Genomic DNA, 18,350 nt, shown 5'->3' with positions numbered 1-18,350 from the left:
TTTACAGTGATGAGATTTTTTATTTGTCGTTAAGGGTGACACACAAAGATGCAAAAATCAAATAGTATGGGCAAGTGCTTCTTAAACCCTTCCCGAATCTTGATATGGAGAATGTAGTTATATGTGAGCTACTGATTTTTTACCCTCAAACAGTCAAATTGTTTCTGCTTTCTATGACAAGTATAGGAAGGATGCTCACTTATGGTGATACCTCAATTCCCATAGATTGCCACTTTTGTAGAATCTTGCAATCTAAATTTTATTGCAAGTTTTTTAATTTTATAGTACAGAGTTTCTAAATTGTTTTCGTTTTTTAATTTTTGAAATTATTATTTTCAAATTTGAAGTTCAATTTACAATTTAATAAGTCTCAACTCTCTCACCTTGTCTCAATAAGTTTCTAGTTCCTCTTTGTCTGGGCAGAATTGTAGTACTTATTTCATCATCCGCTCAGTAAAGCACGACCAATTGGCATCAAGTAGGCTAGCTGATGTGCATTCTAACATGTGCCTTCTTATGCAACAAACATAATGAGTACAAGGAAGAGGGGAATAAAGTAGTGGTATGTAGACCTAGAGTGAGCTGGCTTAGATGCATTTATTGCTACACAATATTCATTTTTTGAGAGGAACAGCTATCGAGAGTGGTGGAGGGACTATTGTGGTTCTCCTAATCTACCAACATTATCTAATGTCAATGATGATGATGTGGGTTTTGGTGAAGACCCATATGATATTGACTAGTGGTTGTTGCGTTATTTTAATATTGAATTGTTATATTTATGGTAGTTTGTTTAGCATATGCATGATATTTGGTATTTCAAACTTAATTCTTGTTTATATTTATGATATTTAGATGTTTTTGTATGGATGTATCCAGCCCGATTTTTTTTTCTTGTATTAGCATACTTTACCCAAGTACTTGTACCCATGCCCAACTCTGATCTGGCAATTTAGGAAATTTGGATAGGGAACTATGAAACTATGTAATTAATGGCATGTTTATTTGAATCGTTATTTTTATGTCACAAATAAATGTTAAAACATAAGTTTCAGTAATGTAATTGCATTTTACATAAATATGTAGTCTGTAAATTTGTGGGATAGGTTATATTAAGATTTTCAAAATTTACTGATCTGTACCTGCACATTCATTTAAAAATCACAATAAATGCTGTTACATGCACAAATAAAAGAGAGGTCTATAGTTATACATGAAGAGCTCAATCATTCAGCTTCCTTTGCTCCAGTTGTACATACATAATCGAGATGCAAAACTGCCACATCAACATCACAACTATAACTGTCACCTTGGCCATATGACCACAACTATAATGTTCAGGATTTGGTTGTTTCTCCAAACATATTTTAAATGCCAGTTTTCTTATCGGTTGTTGCCTTTGAAAGTGGTAGCAAGCGTGTGTCTTTTGTTACGGTGTAAGTTTCACTGTTTGCAGTGAAAAGTTACCCTGTTACAGGGCTTTGGCCCTTTTTTCACATTTTGTTAGTTTGCTAATCTGGTCAGGAAATGGCTGATTACTTCCTTTCAAACTGTCACTAACATAAGAGGCATTAAGTGCTCTTTGGATACTTCTGGTTTAAGCATAGACACGGACAAGCCAGCAAGATAGTATTTATATATACATGTCAGTGATGTCACCACTAGGCTATCATAGTTTTTCCTTGTTTTGTTATGGAGGGAATTTAGATCTCCTTGCTTTCAGACCATGTCATGGGGCAGATATGCATTACAAGTTTTCTTTCTACCTCTAGTAGAGTTTCTATGGGGGAACTCAGATTCTTCCTAGGTCTGTCCATCTTGGTTACTTACCTCTTGAATTTCCTCCATCAAAGTTATTAGATCCTGCATTAGCCCTTTCACGGTGGTGGATGATGATGGCATCTGTTTCTCTGCTTTTGACTTTGTTACAAATTTTTTGTAGAGGTGGTTCCAAACTTGATCTCCAGATTTGGTTTTTGTGAGCTACCTGTTTTCATGAAGGGTCCCTTTCTCCAATGGCTATTTGAACTTCTACTTGGATTGCATGTTTTGCATTTGCCTGGTTTCTTTATACCCCTAATTCATGTTTACATTCTTTTGTTACTTTTCAGATCCTTAGGTTCTTTCGACTTTAGTGCTTTTCTTTGGTAATAGCCAATAGGATGTACCTTTGATTCCCATCAATTTGCTCCGGTCATTTGTGGACATTGGTTACTAATTTCTTTTTCTCTTTCAAGTATATTGCCACCATTTACAATAATCAAAGGTTTTTGAATGTTATTTCATAATTTGCAGTAACTTTAGGTGCATTGTACAAGACTCATGTCTGCAACTCTTCTTGGTTCTCTGGTATCAGCAGAGCATTTTAGTTTCCTTGTTTGGATCCTTCGTAGGTGAATGTTCAATATACTTGAGATATTGTTTTCAGTGCTATATTAAGAGTGACAGTTTCTTTGGTTGTTTATAATTGAAAATATTTAATATGCCAACACATAATTTGTATTTAGTAAGTTTCATGGATGATATGCTTCTGTTGATTCTTGGATGCAGGCCTTGAGAAAGTGGTTGATGAACTGCACGGTAACCTTCCATCAGTTGCTTGGGACTTTGAGGGGATCCATTATTTTGATAACGGGCCACTCACTGTTCAATATCTTCTTGTCTTGGACACACTGAATTTTTGCTTTTGGCCAGGTGAGAGATTTGTAATGCTTGGTTGTACTCTAACATATTTGATGGCACTATTTGCACTCTTTCTTGTTGCCATTATTTATTTTAACATATCTTACATGCGAGACCTTTATGGAAAGATGCACAGAATGTTCATCTTCCAACTAAAATTAAGTTGGCAAAGTTCATTAAACATTTTGCTGTGCTCCCAGTAGTGCTTTAGCAACCACTTATGCTTAAGACATGTAAAATATAGGTTACAGTATTTTTAGTTAAATGTCAGCATTTTACTTGTCTTAATTATATTTGCCACATGTTGTTGTAAGCATTATATGCTTTTTATTGCCAAGTGAAATTTATATCTGCCAATAATAGTAATTTTGTTTTCAGTTCAGGCTATTGTAGCAGTTGTTTTTCCAGTTTACAACAGAGAGCTCATTACACATATTGCAGAAGACAAGTTTTTTTTTGTATTATGGCTGTCTGAATAATTGAAAGTGTGCTGGATTTATTTTGATAATATCCAACTCCAAACTTTTCCTTAATTATACTAGTGGACTTAATAGCACTTCTAATGTGTTTGATGATTGTAAAAATTGCCTGAGCCTAAAATATCCCTGGCTTATAGAATTCCTTTAATGTTTCAGAAATGTTATTACATTCAAACTTGAATTATAGATGAGTTTTGAATTACATACAGATTTAACACCAAATAGTTTGATGGCAATTATTATTGATTCTTATTATCAACAAATTCAGGAATACAGACTTTCAATTTTAAACAGACTTACATCACAAATTTTTACAATGGTTCATGGGTCATTGGCAGATAGAGATATATCGATTCATTGGCATTGGGAGTCGCCAATCTGCTTGCTTCGCTCTGAAAGCTAAGTCACGATATATGTATGCCTCTTGCGAGTTGAATGATATTTCGTCGACACCAATATAACCTCAATGAAGCTTTGCGCTATTAGAAGGGAAGCCCATTAAAGCTTTATGCGCAAATTGTCTCCCACTTTCTCTAGTTGTATTGCAATGTCCTGATGAATAGCTTCAGCAATAATAAACTTGAACTATCAAACCTTTATCAGGCTACATAAATATTCAATTTAATATGCTGGGCCCTTCTTAATAATACTTCCACTTCATGCAATACCCCTTCAATAAAAGATTATAGCCCTTGACTTCGTATTCCTCACTTCTTAAACAATCGCCGAACCTTTATTCCACCGTGTTACAAATATATAGCTCAGATTCTCCGCAATAGATATCGACACCTGGTGTGATAGCTGTCTATCACCAACATTACAAAGTCGCTCAAATATGAATTGGCCCACACATATTATTTAGAACCAGGGTCTACAATATTATTTGCCAATACTTGAAAGTGGTGATTATTATTTAAATCAAATCCACGACAAGACTCCCTACAACAAATATTATCTACTCAATCCTTCTATTATATTGGGCTCTATAATCTTTACTTTCCAATATTAGATATAAGATACCTCAGACCAGCAAATACCCTTTTTACTGCAAATTTGTCTTTGGAAGAAGACTTCACAAATTTGTCCAGCTGTGAACTCTGTCACGAATCCACCTCTTGGAAGAACTAGGTTTTCATCCAGCCCTTTTGTCACAACACCTGATGGTTTTTGTCTCCAGAAATCCCCAAGCGTTTATCAAATCAAAAAGCATGAGTAATCCTTCACTGGGAACCCCCTTATAAGATCTCCCAAGAAGTATCTAGAAGATAGGCCGACTTGAAGAAATATAATTTATAAAGTGACATAATAATATTTTATTATTTTATTGTTATTTAATTAAGTCATTGTATGAATACTTTATTTATATTTTGATAACTTAATAAGAATCAATTTAATTAAATGAAACCTTAAAAACTGGGGACATTACATGATTGTAAAAATTGTTTTTTATTTCAAATCCAATCCTTACATAGACAATGGTGTACCGTCCCACTCTAGTTTTTTTATTTTTTGTAGTATAGAAATGCATATGCAATGTTTCCACGTTCTTTGATCACCCAAATCCCAGAGTGGCCAAGGTGAGAGCATACAGTGCTTCGACCACACCCTATCTATGATGCATGCAACAAATGGATGGCAGCAAGCCTATTGGAATATACATACCGGCCTAATTAACATTTTTCGATGGATTGTGTAAAATGACATGTAGGTGGTAGAGCTGACTCATCGATACCTCTTTGGCAGATTGAGTGAATGCAATGCAGGCCATTGGCAAAATGCCTAAGCTTGACTCAGATCAAAATGGTTGACAATGCGACCTTTTTCAATGCCAAAATGGGCTGAATGATATGCTATAATGATTAGCGGATATGCATGCAAATGATAACCCTTCGATCGTACAACCATCTGAGGCTTACAAAATAGTTATGAAATGCATTTCAAAACAACGTGATATGAGATTTGCTGTTATAAATATGACAAGAAGTTTAAAATCAGACTGCTGCAATAGCCAAAATAAGGCCAAATAACATCAAGAAGTCAATATAATTATGTGCCCAACTGAAGAATACCTCATAAGGATGATGCAAAGTGTTGATGCAAGTCTTATATCCCTTTGTACTGCAATTAACATTGATAAATTAGATCTGAAGGCATGTTGATATGATAAAGATAGGGTCTTGGACCTATGACAGGAATTTACGGTTCTGTTGGTGAATGATTTATTGCTTACTGTTGCTATACGGCCTATCAATTCTACACAGTGTTTGTCAGATCAGTGATCTACTACTTATGCGTCAACTTCCAAGTGACCAGCTACTTTAGGTGAGGAATGGAGGACAAGTGTCTATGGGTTACACATCTTGTCTGGTGGTTCGTATTGTGTTTTGGATGTCAGTTTGTGTTGGGATCAGTCTTCGGATAGGCAGTTTGTTGTATGATGATGACTTAGTATGATCCTATGGTTGCAGTTGATCTTGACCTATTTTATTTGGAGTGGAGTGTGTTTAGGAGGTGTGTTATCATCTTATTAAGACCGACTATGAGTTGGGTTGATCTGCTATCTATCTCTGTGATGATGAATTGTGTTTTAGATCTGATATACCTGGAGCAGAATCTGGAAAAAAACTTATATGAATGGAAAGAACGTAGAACATGCTTTCCAACGATATAAAGTTTTCGAAAAATGGAGTTCGGATGCTCAAGTTATGTCTCCCAGAGTGCAAAAAGGAACCTCTGGTTTTGATAGCAAAAAACGTCATCAAAAAGCAAAATCAAAAGTTCAAACCTCCAGATCTGGATAGAGCTCGGAAAGAGCTTTTTGACGATATAAGGTTTTTGAAAAAGCGCCACCGTATGACCAAGTTACGGCCAAAAGAAAAAAAACCCTCTTGTAGGGCATAAAGAGGGTAAAATATATATATATATTATTTTTTGATTTATTTTGACGAAATTTTTTTGACGCATTTACAGGTACAACCGTACAGATTTTTGTGCCTCAAAAAATGTGCCAATGAAAAAATCATGGCCCAGATGCCCTTATCATCGAAAATAGTCAAATTATATATCAAAAATTCGTCCAATTAGCCTCCTAAATCCAACCGTGAGGTCCTTTTGGCATCAAAATGTACCAAAAAATTAGCTACCCTCAGAAATGGAAAAAAAAACTTCACAAACCCCCGAATAAACAGATCTGAAGAACAAGGCCCAAAATCTCTCATGAAGAGAATAGGGGCATGCAGATGTGGAGCTTTGATACCATATTGGAGTTGAGGAAAAATCAACTCTACAGCTCCCAAAGATCATCTGCATGCAAACTTGTCATAGAAAGAGAGAAGCAAAAAAGATATGGAGGCCAAAATTCAGAGATCCAAAAAAGAGGAGTCATATTGATTGTGCAACAAGAATGCAATTCAATAATTATAGTTGTTATGAAAATACAAAGAGAATATCCTTATAAGAGGATACTCGAAACCCTAAAGGTGAAAACCCTAAAGAATTATAAGATTCCTAAATTTACCTTAAGCGTAGAGTATAATAGACTAATAATTAAATAAATAATTATTAGCTAATAAAAGATAACTCTAGCAAATAACTACAGTGTTTTTGTAATTTATATAAATGTAACTTTTCCTCAGATTAATGAATGAATTATTTTACCAGTGAATCTGATTTTCACAATGATGCCTTTATTGAATATCATAATGTTCTAACTAATTTGGGGTTTCTAGACTAGAAGCTATCAAAATGTTTTGAGCATTCTCTTGCTTCAAGAACTTTAGAGCCTATCAAATGGATGTCAAGTGTTTACTTGGGTGTTCTACTTGAATGAATTCAAAGTAAATAAAAATAACAAAATTAAAGAACAAAGTAATATAAATTACTTGCAATCATATTCCAAAAAGATGTCTTTATTTTCATTTATTAGATATGCAATGTCTACAAGAACTCATTTGTGCACAACAAGAAATATACAAGTAGGCCGATGGTTGTGAATGCCATCCCTCAACAACTACCAAACAATCACCAATTGTCGTGGGCTAAACTTTTTTACATTGTAACTTATTTTATTATTTGCTGAACTACATCAAGTCATCTTTTCTCAATGGCAACTTAGAGGAAGAATCATACATTGAACAATTGAAAGGATTTCTATTATCAGAAAATGAAGATTATGCATGCAAGTTGAAGAAAGCACTTTATGGGCTAATGCAAGCCTTCAGAGCTTGGTATTCAAGACTTGACAAATATCTTCAACAAGAAGGTTTCAAAAGAGGAATTGTGGATAGTGATCTCTATATCAAGACTATAGGTGGGAACCATTTGGTTGTTGTGGTTTATGTTGATGACATTATTTTTGGAGGGACCAATAATAGAATGTGTCAAGAGTTTGCAAAGGACATGTAAAAGGAATTTGATATTTCTCTGCTTGGTGAGTTATCATTCTTCTTTGGGTTAAAAATTTCTCAATCCATCAAAGGCATATTTACCTCGCAAACCAAATACATCAAGGAAACATTGAAGAAATTTAGGATGGAAGATTGCAAAACAATTAGCACTCTCATGGTTACAGGTTGTAAATTAAGCAAAGATTTTGAATCTTTTGAAGCAAATCAAACATTATACAAGTCCATGATTGAGAGCCTACCACAAGTGACAACATCAAGCTTGAAATTATGCAAATAGTAGGTATGGTGGCATGTTTTCAAGCAACATTAGAGGAAACTCTTGTGCAAGCGGTTATAAGAATATTCAAATTTCTAAAGGGCACTTTGGACTTTGGCATGTGGTATCTGAGAGGTAAAGATTTCTCCCTAATATCATATACTAATGAGGATTGGGCAAGCATTATTGATGACAGGAAAAGTACAAGTGGATTGGGCAGCAATATTGATGAACAGATCCACAAGTAGATTTTATATGATTATCATGCTTGAAGAAGCAATATTTAAGAAGATAATTTTTTTGTTCATTTAGAGGTTGGTGCATTCTCAATGGAAGAGATTGGTGTCTCTTGTTAAGTTGGTGCTTAGTGGTGGGGATTGGTGTCTCTAGTTGGTTGGTGCCTATGAAGATTTGTAAAAAGAAATTTATTGTTGATTGGATTTGGACAATAGATCCATGCAATCTTTCCTTGTAATTTTCCCGTGAAAGGGTTTCCACATCAATCTACTCTCTTAGTTGGTAGAACTTTGTGTGATTGCTATTTTTGTAGTTGTTGAATTTTATTAATATTATATTTTCCTAAGTTATTAATGCTCAATAATGTAATATATTGTAATTTTAGTTTCTTATTAGAGACTTTCTATTTTGTAGTTCTTTGTAATTCTTTGTAACAGTCTTCATGATCATTCGTAAATATAACAATAATTTTTTACCAATTATGTCCCCATAATATGGTATCAGAGCAGAAAGAAAATTTTTGTTTTTTCTAAAAATTTTCGAATGAAATTTTTCATCAGTGAAAAAAACAAATCTAGGGTTTGCAATTTTTTTAGAATTATAAATTCAATTTTTTTTTTTTTTTCTCAAGGGTTTTTTTTCAGGCGGTTTTTTCTACTGATCTTTGTGTTTTCTGTGGCGGATTTCTTTTTAACCAGACCTTTGTCCAATCCTCTATGCGTGACGCAATTTTTTCCACCTGCAAATTTTTTTTTTCGGCCATATTTGGATAGAAACATGCATTTTCGATTAGGGTTTCTACCCTTCAGATCAAGTCGATTTTTTTTTCTGATTGCAGATTCTTGGTGGGTTTTTCAAGAGCTCAATTGGGTTGTTTTCAGAATTGTGGGTGCATCGTTTTTCGTGCCTCAAATTTCGTGCCAATGGATTTCAATTTTGATTTCAGATTCTTTTTGTTTTTTCGCAAGGATTTTTGGGTTGTCTTCGAATTTTTTTGGGTTAGCCGATCATTGTCATTACATTTGATAGTTGGTTGAAGACGGATCCATTCAGTTGTTGTATGTTCCTACAGCGGAGCAACAAGCCGATATTCTCACCAAGCCCCTTAGTCCAGATAAGTTTGTAAAATTTAGGGGGTCTATTGGTGTAGTTGATAGATTGAGCATTAAGGGAGGGTATTAATATTATATTTTCCTAAGTTATTAATGCTCAATAATGTAATATATTGTAATATTAGTTTCTTATTAGAAACTTTCTATTTTGTATTTCTTTGTAATTCTTTATAATGATCTTCATGATCATTCGTAAATATAACAATAATTTTTTACCAATTATGTCCCCATAATAATTTTTTTAATAAGTTAAAGATTGTCTTATATTGATTCACCCCATTTTTAGTATAAGTTTGTGTGCTCATCATAAACTGTATTAATAGAATACTATTTAAATTTCTAAATCATTAATATGTTTTTAATATATTAAAAAATATATATTAATAATCTAACAGTAACTAAAGTTTGCTAAAATTGTGTCCTAAAAATATAGTAGTATATGACCATTTTATGCCACTTTACTATTGCAAATTGTTGGTCTAATATTTTTATCCACAAACTTATTTAATGAAAATATATATTAATAATTTAATAGTAACTAAATTTGTTTGCGGGGAAAAGTTTGCTAAAATCACGTCCCAAAAATACCCTAATTCGCTGTTCTGCCCTAAATCATCGCGCAGCAAAAATCGATTTTGGAGAGTTAATGATGGATTTTTTTAGAAAAAAAAAATCTTTTTTTCTAAAAAGATGGCTTCAATTTTGAATAAATTGTGTGACAAGTTTTTTGGTGAGTTACTCGTTGCTAGTTTTGGCTCTCAAGTACTCATAAGCTCTTGTAGAGTTTTGCATAAATATGGAATATTAAGCAACTAGTATGCCATGGTAACCATGTAATATCATGGGTAAAAACCAACTCCAGGAATAAACTATTTGTTACAAACAACATGCTAATAATAAGATAACAAAATCCTTATATTACTAAATAGTATCTAATTTTTCTAACATGGATAACATTGACTCACACAAAGGGGGGTAGATCAATGAAACATTGCTCAGCATTGTGGTTTTCCACTATGGCTTCTTGACACTTGGAGGCTTGTTCTAGGGTTTGCATTTCTACCTTGTCTTGACATTTGGAACCTTGTAGTGCTCCTCATTCACAACATAGGCCCCTAGGGCAATCTCACATTACCATTTTTTCTTTGCCATGTACAGTTCTTTGACGTTGGTGTTAGAGAAGGTTCTAAGGGGAATCAACAAGCTCCCATTATTGGCCACCTTGGCTCCCTGAGCTTAGGATTTTCCTTCTCAAGCATTTTGAGATCTTGCATTGGTACTCCCATAGTGTTTGATGGTAATGTTGTTGGCTTTTCCACTATGAGCCAAAGTACATACACTTAAATGGTTTTTATTTCTTCCTGCAGTTGCCAGCTTTGGTTTTCATCAGCTCCCACCACTTTGAGGGATTCTCCCCTTGTGCAACTATTTATATTTTCACTTGTTTCATTTCAGGTTGACACTCAATTTCCTATTTCTTTTTTTTCTTGCTTTTCTTTGTGTCAAGTCTAGGGCCCTTATTAATATGGTTTGTCTTCAAACTATTCTTGGTCACTCGTGAACATTCATTTAATTGTTTTTCTTTCTTGTAATTTAACCTTGTGTTAGCTATTTTGTTGAAATCCTTTGTTGACTGGATATTGTATTGGAGATTCTATGTTGAGATCGAAAGAATTAGAATTATTTGAATCGGCCTATGAAATGTTAGTAAGATATGCTAATTAAGTTACAATTCTTAAGAAGATCAAAATGTAACTTACAAGGCACTTTTGAACAGTCATTTCCCTTTCAGTTACATTAAAAAATGGAGCGCGCACAATGCAGGTGGTCTATAGGAACAAAGACATGTCCAGGGTGATCCAGACAACCATGGATGTGAAATTTAGTCAGAATTTTTTTTGGAAAATCAGAGTTTCATGGATGGTAGCATAACTGTTGGTTAACGCAGGTGGCAATTGTGTAAATGCCAGTTTATGTAGGCAGCAGTTGTGTAGCCACCGATATCTTAAGGGACAGTTTCAAAACTGCCACCATTATTGCATTTCTGATATTTATGTTATGAAACAGTTCCATATGTATATCGGAAATAGACGAGTTGTTCCTGGAGCTTGGGTAAGACTCTACTACCGGAAAGCAAAATGGCTTTGGAATTGTAACCCTCCATTTATAGGCGATATTAAGAACTTAAAAGATATTTATATTACTAAATGATAAAAGTTATCAAATTAAAATTACAAAGAAATATAAAAAAATAGCATTGAATAGCAACTTATCAAAATTCATATTTTATTTATCATTATTCAAGTCCCATATATACCACCTTTCATTGCCTTGCCCAAAATAAGCCTGAAGTTCCCACCCAAAATGGACCGAGAAATGCAAAGGGTATTTTTTATTTTTCTTTTATATTGAAATATAGCTCAGTTGAGCAGAAACATCAAAATCCAAAATGATAAGTGGTTTGGTCTACCATAAAACTCACAACATATGACCGATCGCCAAAAAATTAGCATGACAGAATCTTTGCCGTATACAGTTCCAAGCTTACAAAAGTCAAATGAGGATATACAGTATTAATAACATGACATAATAAAATAGTAATAAAAAAGCCAAAATCATAGAGTCTCAATTTAAAAATGTCCTGAACTAAAGATTCCTTGTCTCTTCTTCTGTTGCTTTTTCTTCTTCTCTTGATTTAGCCTCAAATCTCCCGTCCTGCAGAATAAAGCTTTCAGCAAGGTAGTTTTTAGTAGACCGGAGCCTATATACCATACATTCTTGAAGCAATTCATCGGAGTGCAATATGAAAGAACAGGTGGATATAGTGAACTGGCCTCATTATCACTGTCATGGGAGAAGTATAAGGAAATGCTAATGCGGCAGGAAGCAGCATGTGCAGAATGCTCAGGAACAGGTGTTACACCCTGGTATACTTATTGAACCAGCCAACCATCAGGATCATATTTCATCATATTCACACCTCCAGTCTAGCACAGCACAACACATTCTGGTTTGAAGAGAACTTCAGCAGGAGGAACTGGCTCAATGATTAACTTTTTCAATTTTTGTATACTAGCACCAATCTGCATGCTGAACTGCAGCACAACATTGGCAATTGTGATTTCTCTAGAGAAGCCAATGAGATCCCTATTTTCTGTCTTGAAATAAGTCCTTATTTCTGGCATTCCATAGAAAACACAGATTTCAGAGGACATCACAAACCACAACTTAGAAACATATGTTCTTTTGATGTACTGGAAAATGACCCAAACAAAACATCAAACCAGTTGTTGCTCTTTTTAACAAAGATCTTGATCCAAGGCAATGAGAAGACATTCCAAACCTGTTGAGCGTATGGACAAACAAGAGAAAATGTTTAGCCAGACTAAACATTTCTACCCACAGCACATTTTGCTTACAACAGTGTTTACTTGCTCATTCTACTTTACAGGATTACAGAGTAAACAGAAATATAGATTTACAGAATATAGGAATATAATAAACTTGCGACATATGCAAAAGATATAGCCTTATTACCAATTTTCAGATATGTAGTAAGTACAATATCAACAGAGCAGTCCCTGACTATGAACAAGTACATTAAATAGTAGACTGATGTTGGTTAAGGCTACCAACTGTCTGAAACTACCAACATACAACTAACTTGTCAGGGACTAACACTGCAAATACAAAACATAATTATTTATTACTTATCCAACTACAACATATTTACTTTTATTTTTGGCGAACTACAAACAGTAAAGCACACAGTGCCAACAGTCAGCTTATCAAGTCAAAGTAACCATATAAAAAATTAAATTATTAAAACAAATTAGAAACTTGAAATCTGAAAATTATAAAATTGTATGTTGTACACAAGTTCTGGGATTCCTTTTGAAATATACTGAGCATGCTTCAATCTTAGCAACTTTCAGATAGTTTGCAAGAGTATGTAACTGCTTTTTAATGAATCCAGTGTCATCTTCTAACTACGGCTGTCATGATTTTGTTTTGGGATTATATGAGCTGTTTGTTTCTGTCTCTTTCTACCAAGCTTTTATTCATATTTGCTTCTTAAGATGCAATTGCTGTTTTTCTCTCAACAGATGAGGAGCTAAATTATGATCATTTGGCTGCTGGTCTGAAAGCAGCTTTGGAAAATGATAGCTCAGTGTTTGATGCAGATCGTCTGAGAAGTTATACAGGTATAAATGTGTATTTATATTTACTAAAGCATTTCAACCTTCCAATTTGTTTTGAAGTTCCATGTACTTACTCTTTACGAGCATGTTTTGTGAAAATGATGTGTACTAATGGTAGTATCTACATTTGCCTAGGGAACCAGCTGAGGATGTTTCTGTAAAAATTAAAGAGAACATTTTCTGCCTTCGTTGTATAATGTTTAACAACTTTTACGTGGATGTTTATTTATTGGAAATTGTTTCCAGGTCCTCAATTGAGGGAATTACTGAACTGGTCACGACCTCTTCCTTTAGAAGATGAGCGCATTAGATTACTCCATGAGGTTAGTTTTCTTTCATTTATTTTCACTTGCTGCTATTTTTCAGATGTGATTTATAAATTTATAATCTGTCATAACTACAAAATTTTGATGTTTCCTCTTTATCTAGAAGATTTGAATCGTGCTGTGATGTTTGGTTTTTGCAATATAGGTTTAATCATGTCAGTTTGATTTTATTTACAATGAAGCATTTCTTGACCAAATACTTGTTATTCAATATTAGTACATATTTGCTTTCCATTTTTAGGTTAAATAATAACTTCAATCTACTTTCACGTATAGGCTATGTGCTGCATTGTTAAATTAGGGACCATCTTTTGCCAATCGATTCCCATCCTTTCTTATTAACAATGTTATTGTAGATGCTTTTTACCTGCTATTTAGGTTGGCACAGAGTTGGAGAAGAGCTTTGGGGGAAAGGCGGCTAATCTTGTTACTGCTGCTGGCAACTCTGCAGTCGCTCTGGTAGAGTTGGTTACTCGCCATTTTCCTGGTATAGCCTCTTGTGCAGACCTGATCTGAGAATCCTAAGAAACATGGTTGACTATTAAATATAGTGGTGCTAAGAAAAATGTTATATAGTTACCTGCATACCTGTGGTTGATTCTGTACACAAAATTGATCATTTCTTAATTTCTTTAGCGGGCATAAAATGAGTGGATTAAATTTGTCGGTTCTCTCAAGAAAGGCGAAATATCTGGTAATTGAAGTGAAGTGCATGACAGGACCCTGTTCAAAGGAAATTTTAGCAACTTAGATGAAGAGCATACCATCAGAATTGTTTTACTGGTGTCTTGTTAGGGATCCTGCTATCTGAGTGTACCGTATTAAATCAATACAGAATGCAGTTTTGTTAAGAAAAACTTTAGCAAGACGGTGTTTTGTTGTTATCTGCATATTAAGCTTTGTTAATTTTACAATGCTTATTGCTTGTAGTTTATTTATCATCTCCACCAACTGCTATAGCGTTTGATGTCTTTGTTATATGTATACGAAAGATAATTGCATCATTTTTGAAGCTTAGAGAAAATAACTGGCTGCCTGTGCAGGACTTGATGCAATTCTTTTCTGCAATATTTGTAAATGATTTTTCTACCAAATGACTTCCAAGCTTTATGATAATTGATTTTAATCAGACTACAAAATTTAAACCTTGCATTTAAGGATTTTGTTTGGTGATAGGTGGATAGGATGGAAAGAAATATAAGAAAGCAATATATCATTTAATTAGTTAAAATGGTTCTTAATCAAAGTGTTTGCTGATAAAATTTACGGCAAGAATTTTCTTAGTAGCAATGTATTCCGAAAGGCATGTCACTCTGGTACACATTTGTTAATATCAAACTCAAAATTAGGCATTTTATAGCATCATTTTTAAGTTAGGTCAGAATCTTAGAGGCCCACAGGGTCTTCTGTTGTGTAAAAACTGCTCATACTTGTTTTTAAAGGTCATACTTCCTCAAAGTTACAGTGGTATGATATTTTTTGCAGGTTTTCGGGACCACTCAGTGTATAAAGGCCACCAAGTTTTTCTGTATAAGAGGGCTCAAATATTTGTAGCTGACCTGTGGGGAGCCTTTAAAGGTCAAGGATATGGATCTTTTCATGACATTGATTCAATAACAATTTTTGCAGACTATATAATTCCAGCTGTTCTGAGACAATTGGGTGTACTCACATATAGTCCGACATTGGCTACCATTGTGGATGGCAACAAAGAATTAGCTTCAGGAACTGAAGAAGAAGTAGAGATACGGGCATGTACAATCTATGCTGTAGAAAAGATGAGGGAATTGATTGGAGTGAAAGCTGGAAAAAAGGTATGTTTAAGTAAGCCTCGATGTGTCTAAAGCATTGAACATTTTCTTTAGCATGCTGTGTTGGTATGCATGATAATGTGCCAGTGAGAGCCCCTGGTGAAGTTACAGTAGTTCTAAAACTCGCTCTTTATTGTTTGTTTGCAAGTATCTGGTGATCTAACTTAAGAAATTAGCTCCCTTTACTCTGAGGTGTGTGTCAACAAATATTTTATACAGCCTTGATTTATATGCCAATGGAAAGCAGTAAGATAGCTTTGCACTTATATATCTGGTTTTACTCTTTGTCCGAGTTTCCGGGATAGGGGAATATGGTGATGTTTTAAGGATGGCAAAAGCTTCCTGAATTTTGGTGACTGCATGGGAATTCTTTTAAAATAATTTAAACAAATTAAAACTAGCTGAAATATTAAAAATTAAATGTGCTTAGTTTCTAGTAACAATTCCCTCATTGGACCTATGCCCTGCTTTTAGCTTTTTAGGGGTTTTTTCAGTTTTCCACGGGTGTGTTCCCTCTCCCTGCTCCCCCAAAATCTTGTGTCCCTGGGATGGGGGCATTTTGGGACGTGGGGACTTGCCGGAAACGTCCCCCCACAGCACCACCACCTATGCCGGGTCACTTACTTTGTGGCACAGCCATTAAATACTTATTTCAACCTTCAACTTTATGAAAACTATTTTGCCTTTCATAAGGCATGTGTAGAGATGTTATAATGCAGATTTTGCCTTGAAGATTTGAATTCACCTCAATCTGTATATCAGTGCCATCCCCTTACCACCAGTCCATCCCATCTCCTCACCTCAATTTTTCCTGTGTTTTTCTTCTGCGTCTGACGGCCCTTATGAGTCAGAATTGTGAAGCATTTGTCAATACTCATGATGTGTCTGCACTAATAGCTGGTTTTGCTCAGTGGTGGGTTTGGGTGCTAGTTGCTTGATTTTCAGAAAACTTGTGAGTGGTTGCCGAGTCTGAGTTTTCAGCGAGTCTGCAAACTATGCCCTAGATAATATTGGGGAAATGTGTGAGTGTATCCTTGGGATTTGGGAGCCATCCACGGGAATGACCCCCCATTTCATAAACCTCCCAGGGATGTTTGATGTTCCCCAGACATTACCCTGTTTACAATGAGCATTTTGTTTTATTTATGAAAAGGGAACTAGAAAAAATTGAAAAGATAGGAGCGGGCAAAATAACTTTTTTTGACCTCTCTATACTAGATTTGTTCCTAATTTTCTCTTTTTCTAACATGCTTATAAGCTGGAAAAGTTACAGCAGAAGTTTGTTAGAATCCCATAATCCATAGTTCCTGCTCTAGGTAACTCTGTAATGGTGAAATCTTGTCATTTGAAAGAGCAAAGCAAAATCTAGACCAAATAATTCTTGATATTGCTTTCGGCCTTGGCTGTAGGCAGCCCCGTTACTTTTGCTCTGAGAATAAAAAATAGGACTCGTTCCATTTTCTATTGCGAAAGGGTTTCCTTGAGGAATTCTGATTATCAGAGATCTTTGTGTGCCTCCGATTTGGGAAGAACTTACATCTTTATGATGGCACTCTCTCCTTTATTTCTTTGTATTTTCTGGACACTTGAACAATCAAATCATGCCCGTAGATCTGTAGTTGATGTTATGAATATCGGATAGACAACTTGAACAATGAAGAGTTGATAGTTCAGCCCTTTTTATGTCAATTAGTTAACATGGCAATGTCAGTCATTGTTGGTTCATGAATCGAGCTATTTTAAAAATATTCAGGTATAAATTTATTTAAGCTATTATAAATAAGTCCCTACGCCATCCCCCAAATTTGGAGAACTATTTTTCATTCTGGCAATATGTTATCCTGCCCCCGAATCTCCGAGAAACACTAATTAATTGATAATTATTGTCGAAGTTTAAAATTATTCCAGTTCAAATCTTCTATGAACCTTTATCAAGTATACTTTACCATGTTCTTGTCCACTTTACCAGCCAAATTTTAAGTTCACAAATGTTTTGAGTAATCTGATGGACTAGAATTTACAACCTAATGTTGATGATTTATAAAATAGACTAACACTTTTTATTTTTTTCAGGTGCTAAGTGTACAATTAGATCTGTGGCTTTGGTCATGTGGCGTAAAACTTTCATCTCTACCACACCATCGTACATTGTCAATATACTACTAAAGCAACGCATGAGATGTCAATTCCTAATCAAAGAAACTTCTGCAGAAAGAGAAGATTTAAACTAGAGTCTTGCTCTATCAATACAAACTTGAAAAAGTATAGGCGTGCTAACTTGGCACGAAATTTTTGATGGCTTTTAAATATTTTGAAAGGTGCTTGCCAAAAGGTTGACGAATTTGTGAGCTTACAATAGTTTAGGAATATCAATCAATTTTGTACACAAATTGGTGAAATTGTCAGAGGACAGTGAACATTTTATTTATAGACAATGAAAGCATTTCTAGAGGCCCCATTTTTTTGAATCAAAAATATTAAATCTGGGAGGATGATTTGTAAGTTTTGCAAGAACGGTTTATATATACAGATGTCTGAGTTTAGGTTTACTGCAAAAAGGCAGAAGAAAATGAAAAATGGATACAGAAACTTGTTCCCAAAACTTATAAATATGGTTTTTATCAGTAACCTAAAAGACCATATAGGTGATTTTCATAATCTATGAGTTGATCCCTTCTTATATATTAAGAAAATTCTTTTGAAAATAGAAAAGTGTTTGAATTTATTTGTTCCGAGTTTTACATTCAACTTCCACATCATATTATCTTTTGAACTTTTAAGATTTTGAGTAAGAAATCATAGAAGTTATGATTGGAAGTTATAAATTCAATAGACATTT

General features: G+C 34.4%; 1 protein-coding gene across 2 annotated transcripts in view; it reads left to right on the top strand.

The window, feature by feature from the left end:
• LOC131049105 (uncharacterized) overlaps positions 1–18,169 on the top strand; it is a 22,288-nt gene extending 4,119 nt beyond the window's left edge. For both annotated transcript variants that reach the window (XM_057983125.2, XM_057983126.2), the window contains exons 2-7: positions 2,551–2,694; positions 13,279–13,377; positions 13,621–13,697; positions 14,079–14,187; positions 15,186–15,514; positions 17,585–18,169. In XM_057983125.2, coding sequence (XP_057839108.1) covers positions 2,551–2,694; positions 13,279–13,377; positions 13,621–13,697; positions 14,079–14,187; positions 15,186–15,514; positions 17,585–17,677 — 851 coding nt within the window. In that variant the 3' untranslated portion in view covers positions 17,678–18,169. The remainder of the gene's footprint in view (positions 1–2,550; positions 2,695–13,278; positions 13,378–13,620; positions 13,698–14,078; positions 14,188–15,185; positions 15,515–17,584) is intronic.
• Positions 18,170–18,350: the final 181 nt, after the last annotated feature.

The sequence above is a fragment of the Cryptomeria japonica genome, chromosome 3 (genome assembly GCF_030272615.1).
Source record: "Cryptomeria japonica chromosome 3, Sugi_1.0, whole genome shotgun sequence".
Taxonomy (NCBI): Eukaryota; Viridiplantae; Streptophyta; class Pinopsida; order Cupressales; family Cupressaceae; genus Cryptomeria; species Cryptomeria japonica.
Note: the sequence above shows the minus strand (reverse complement) of the source record. Positions and strands in the feature narration are given on the sequence as shown.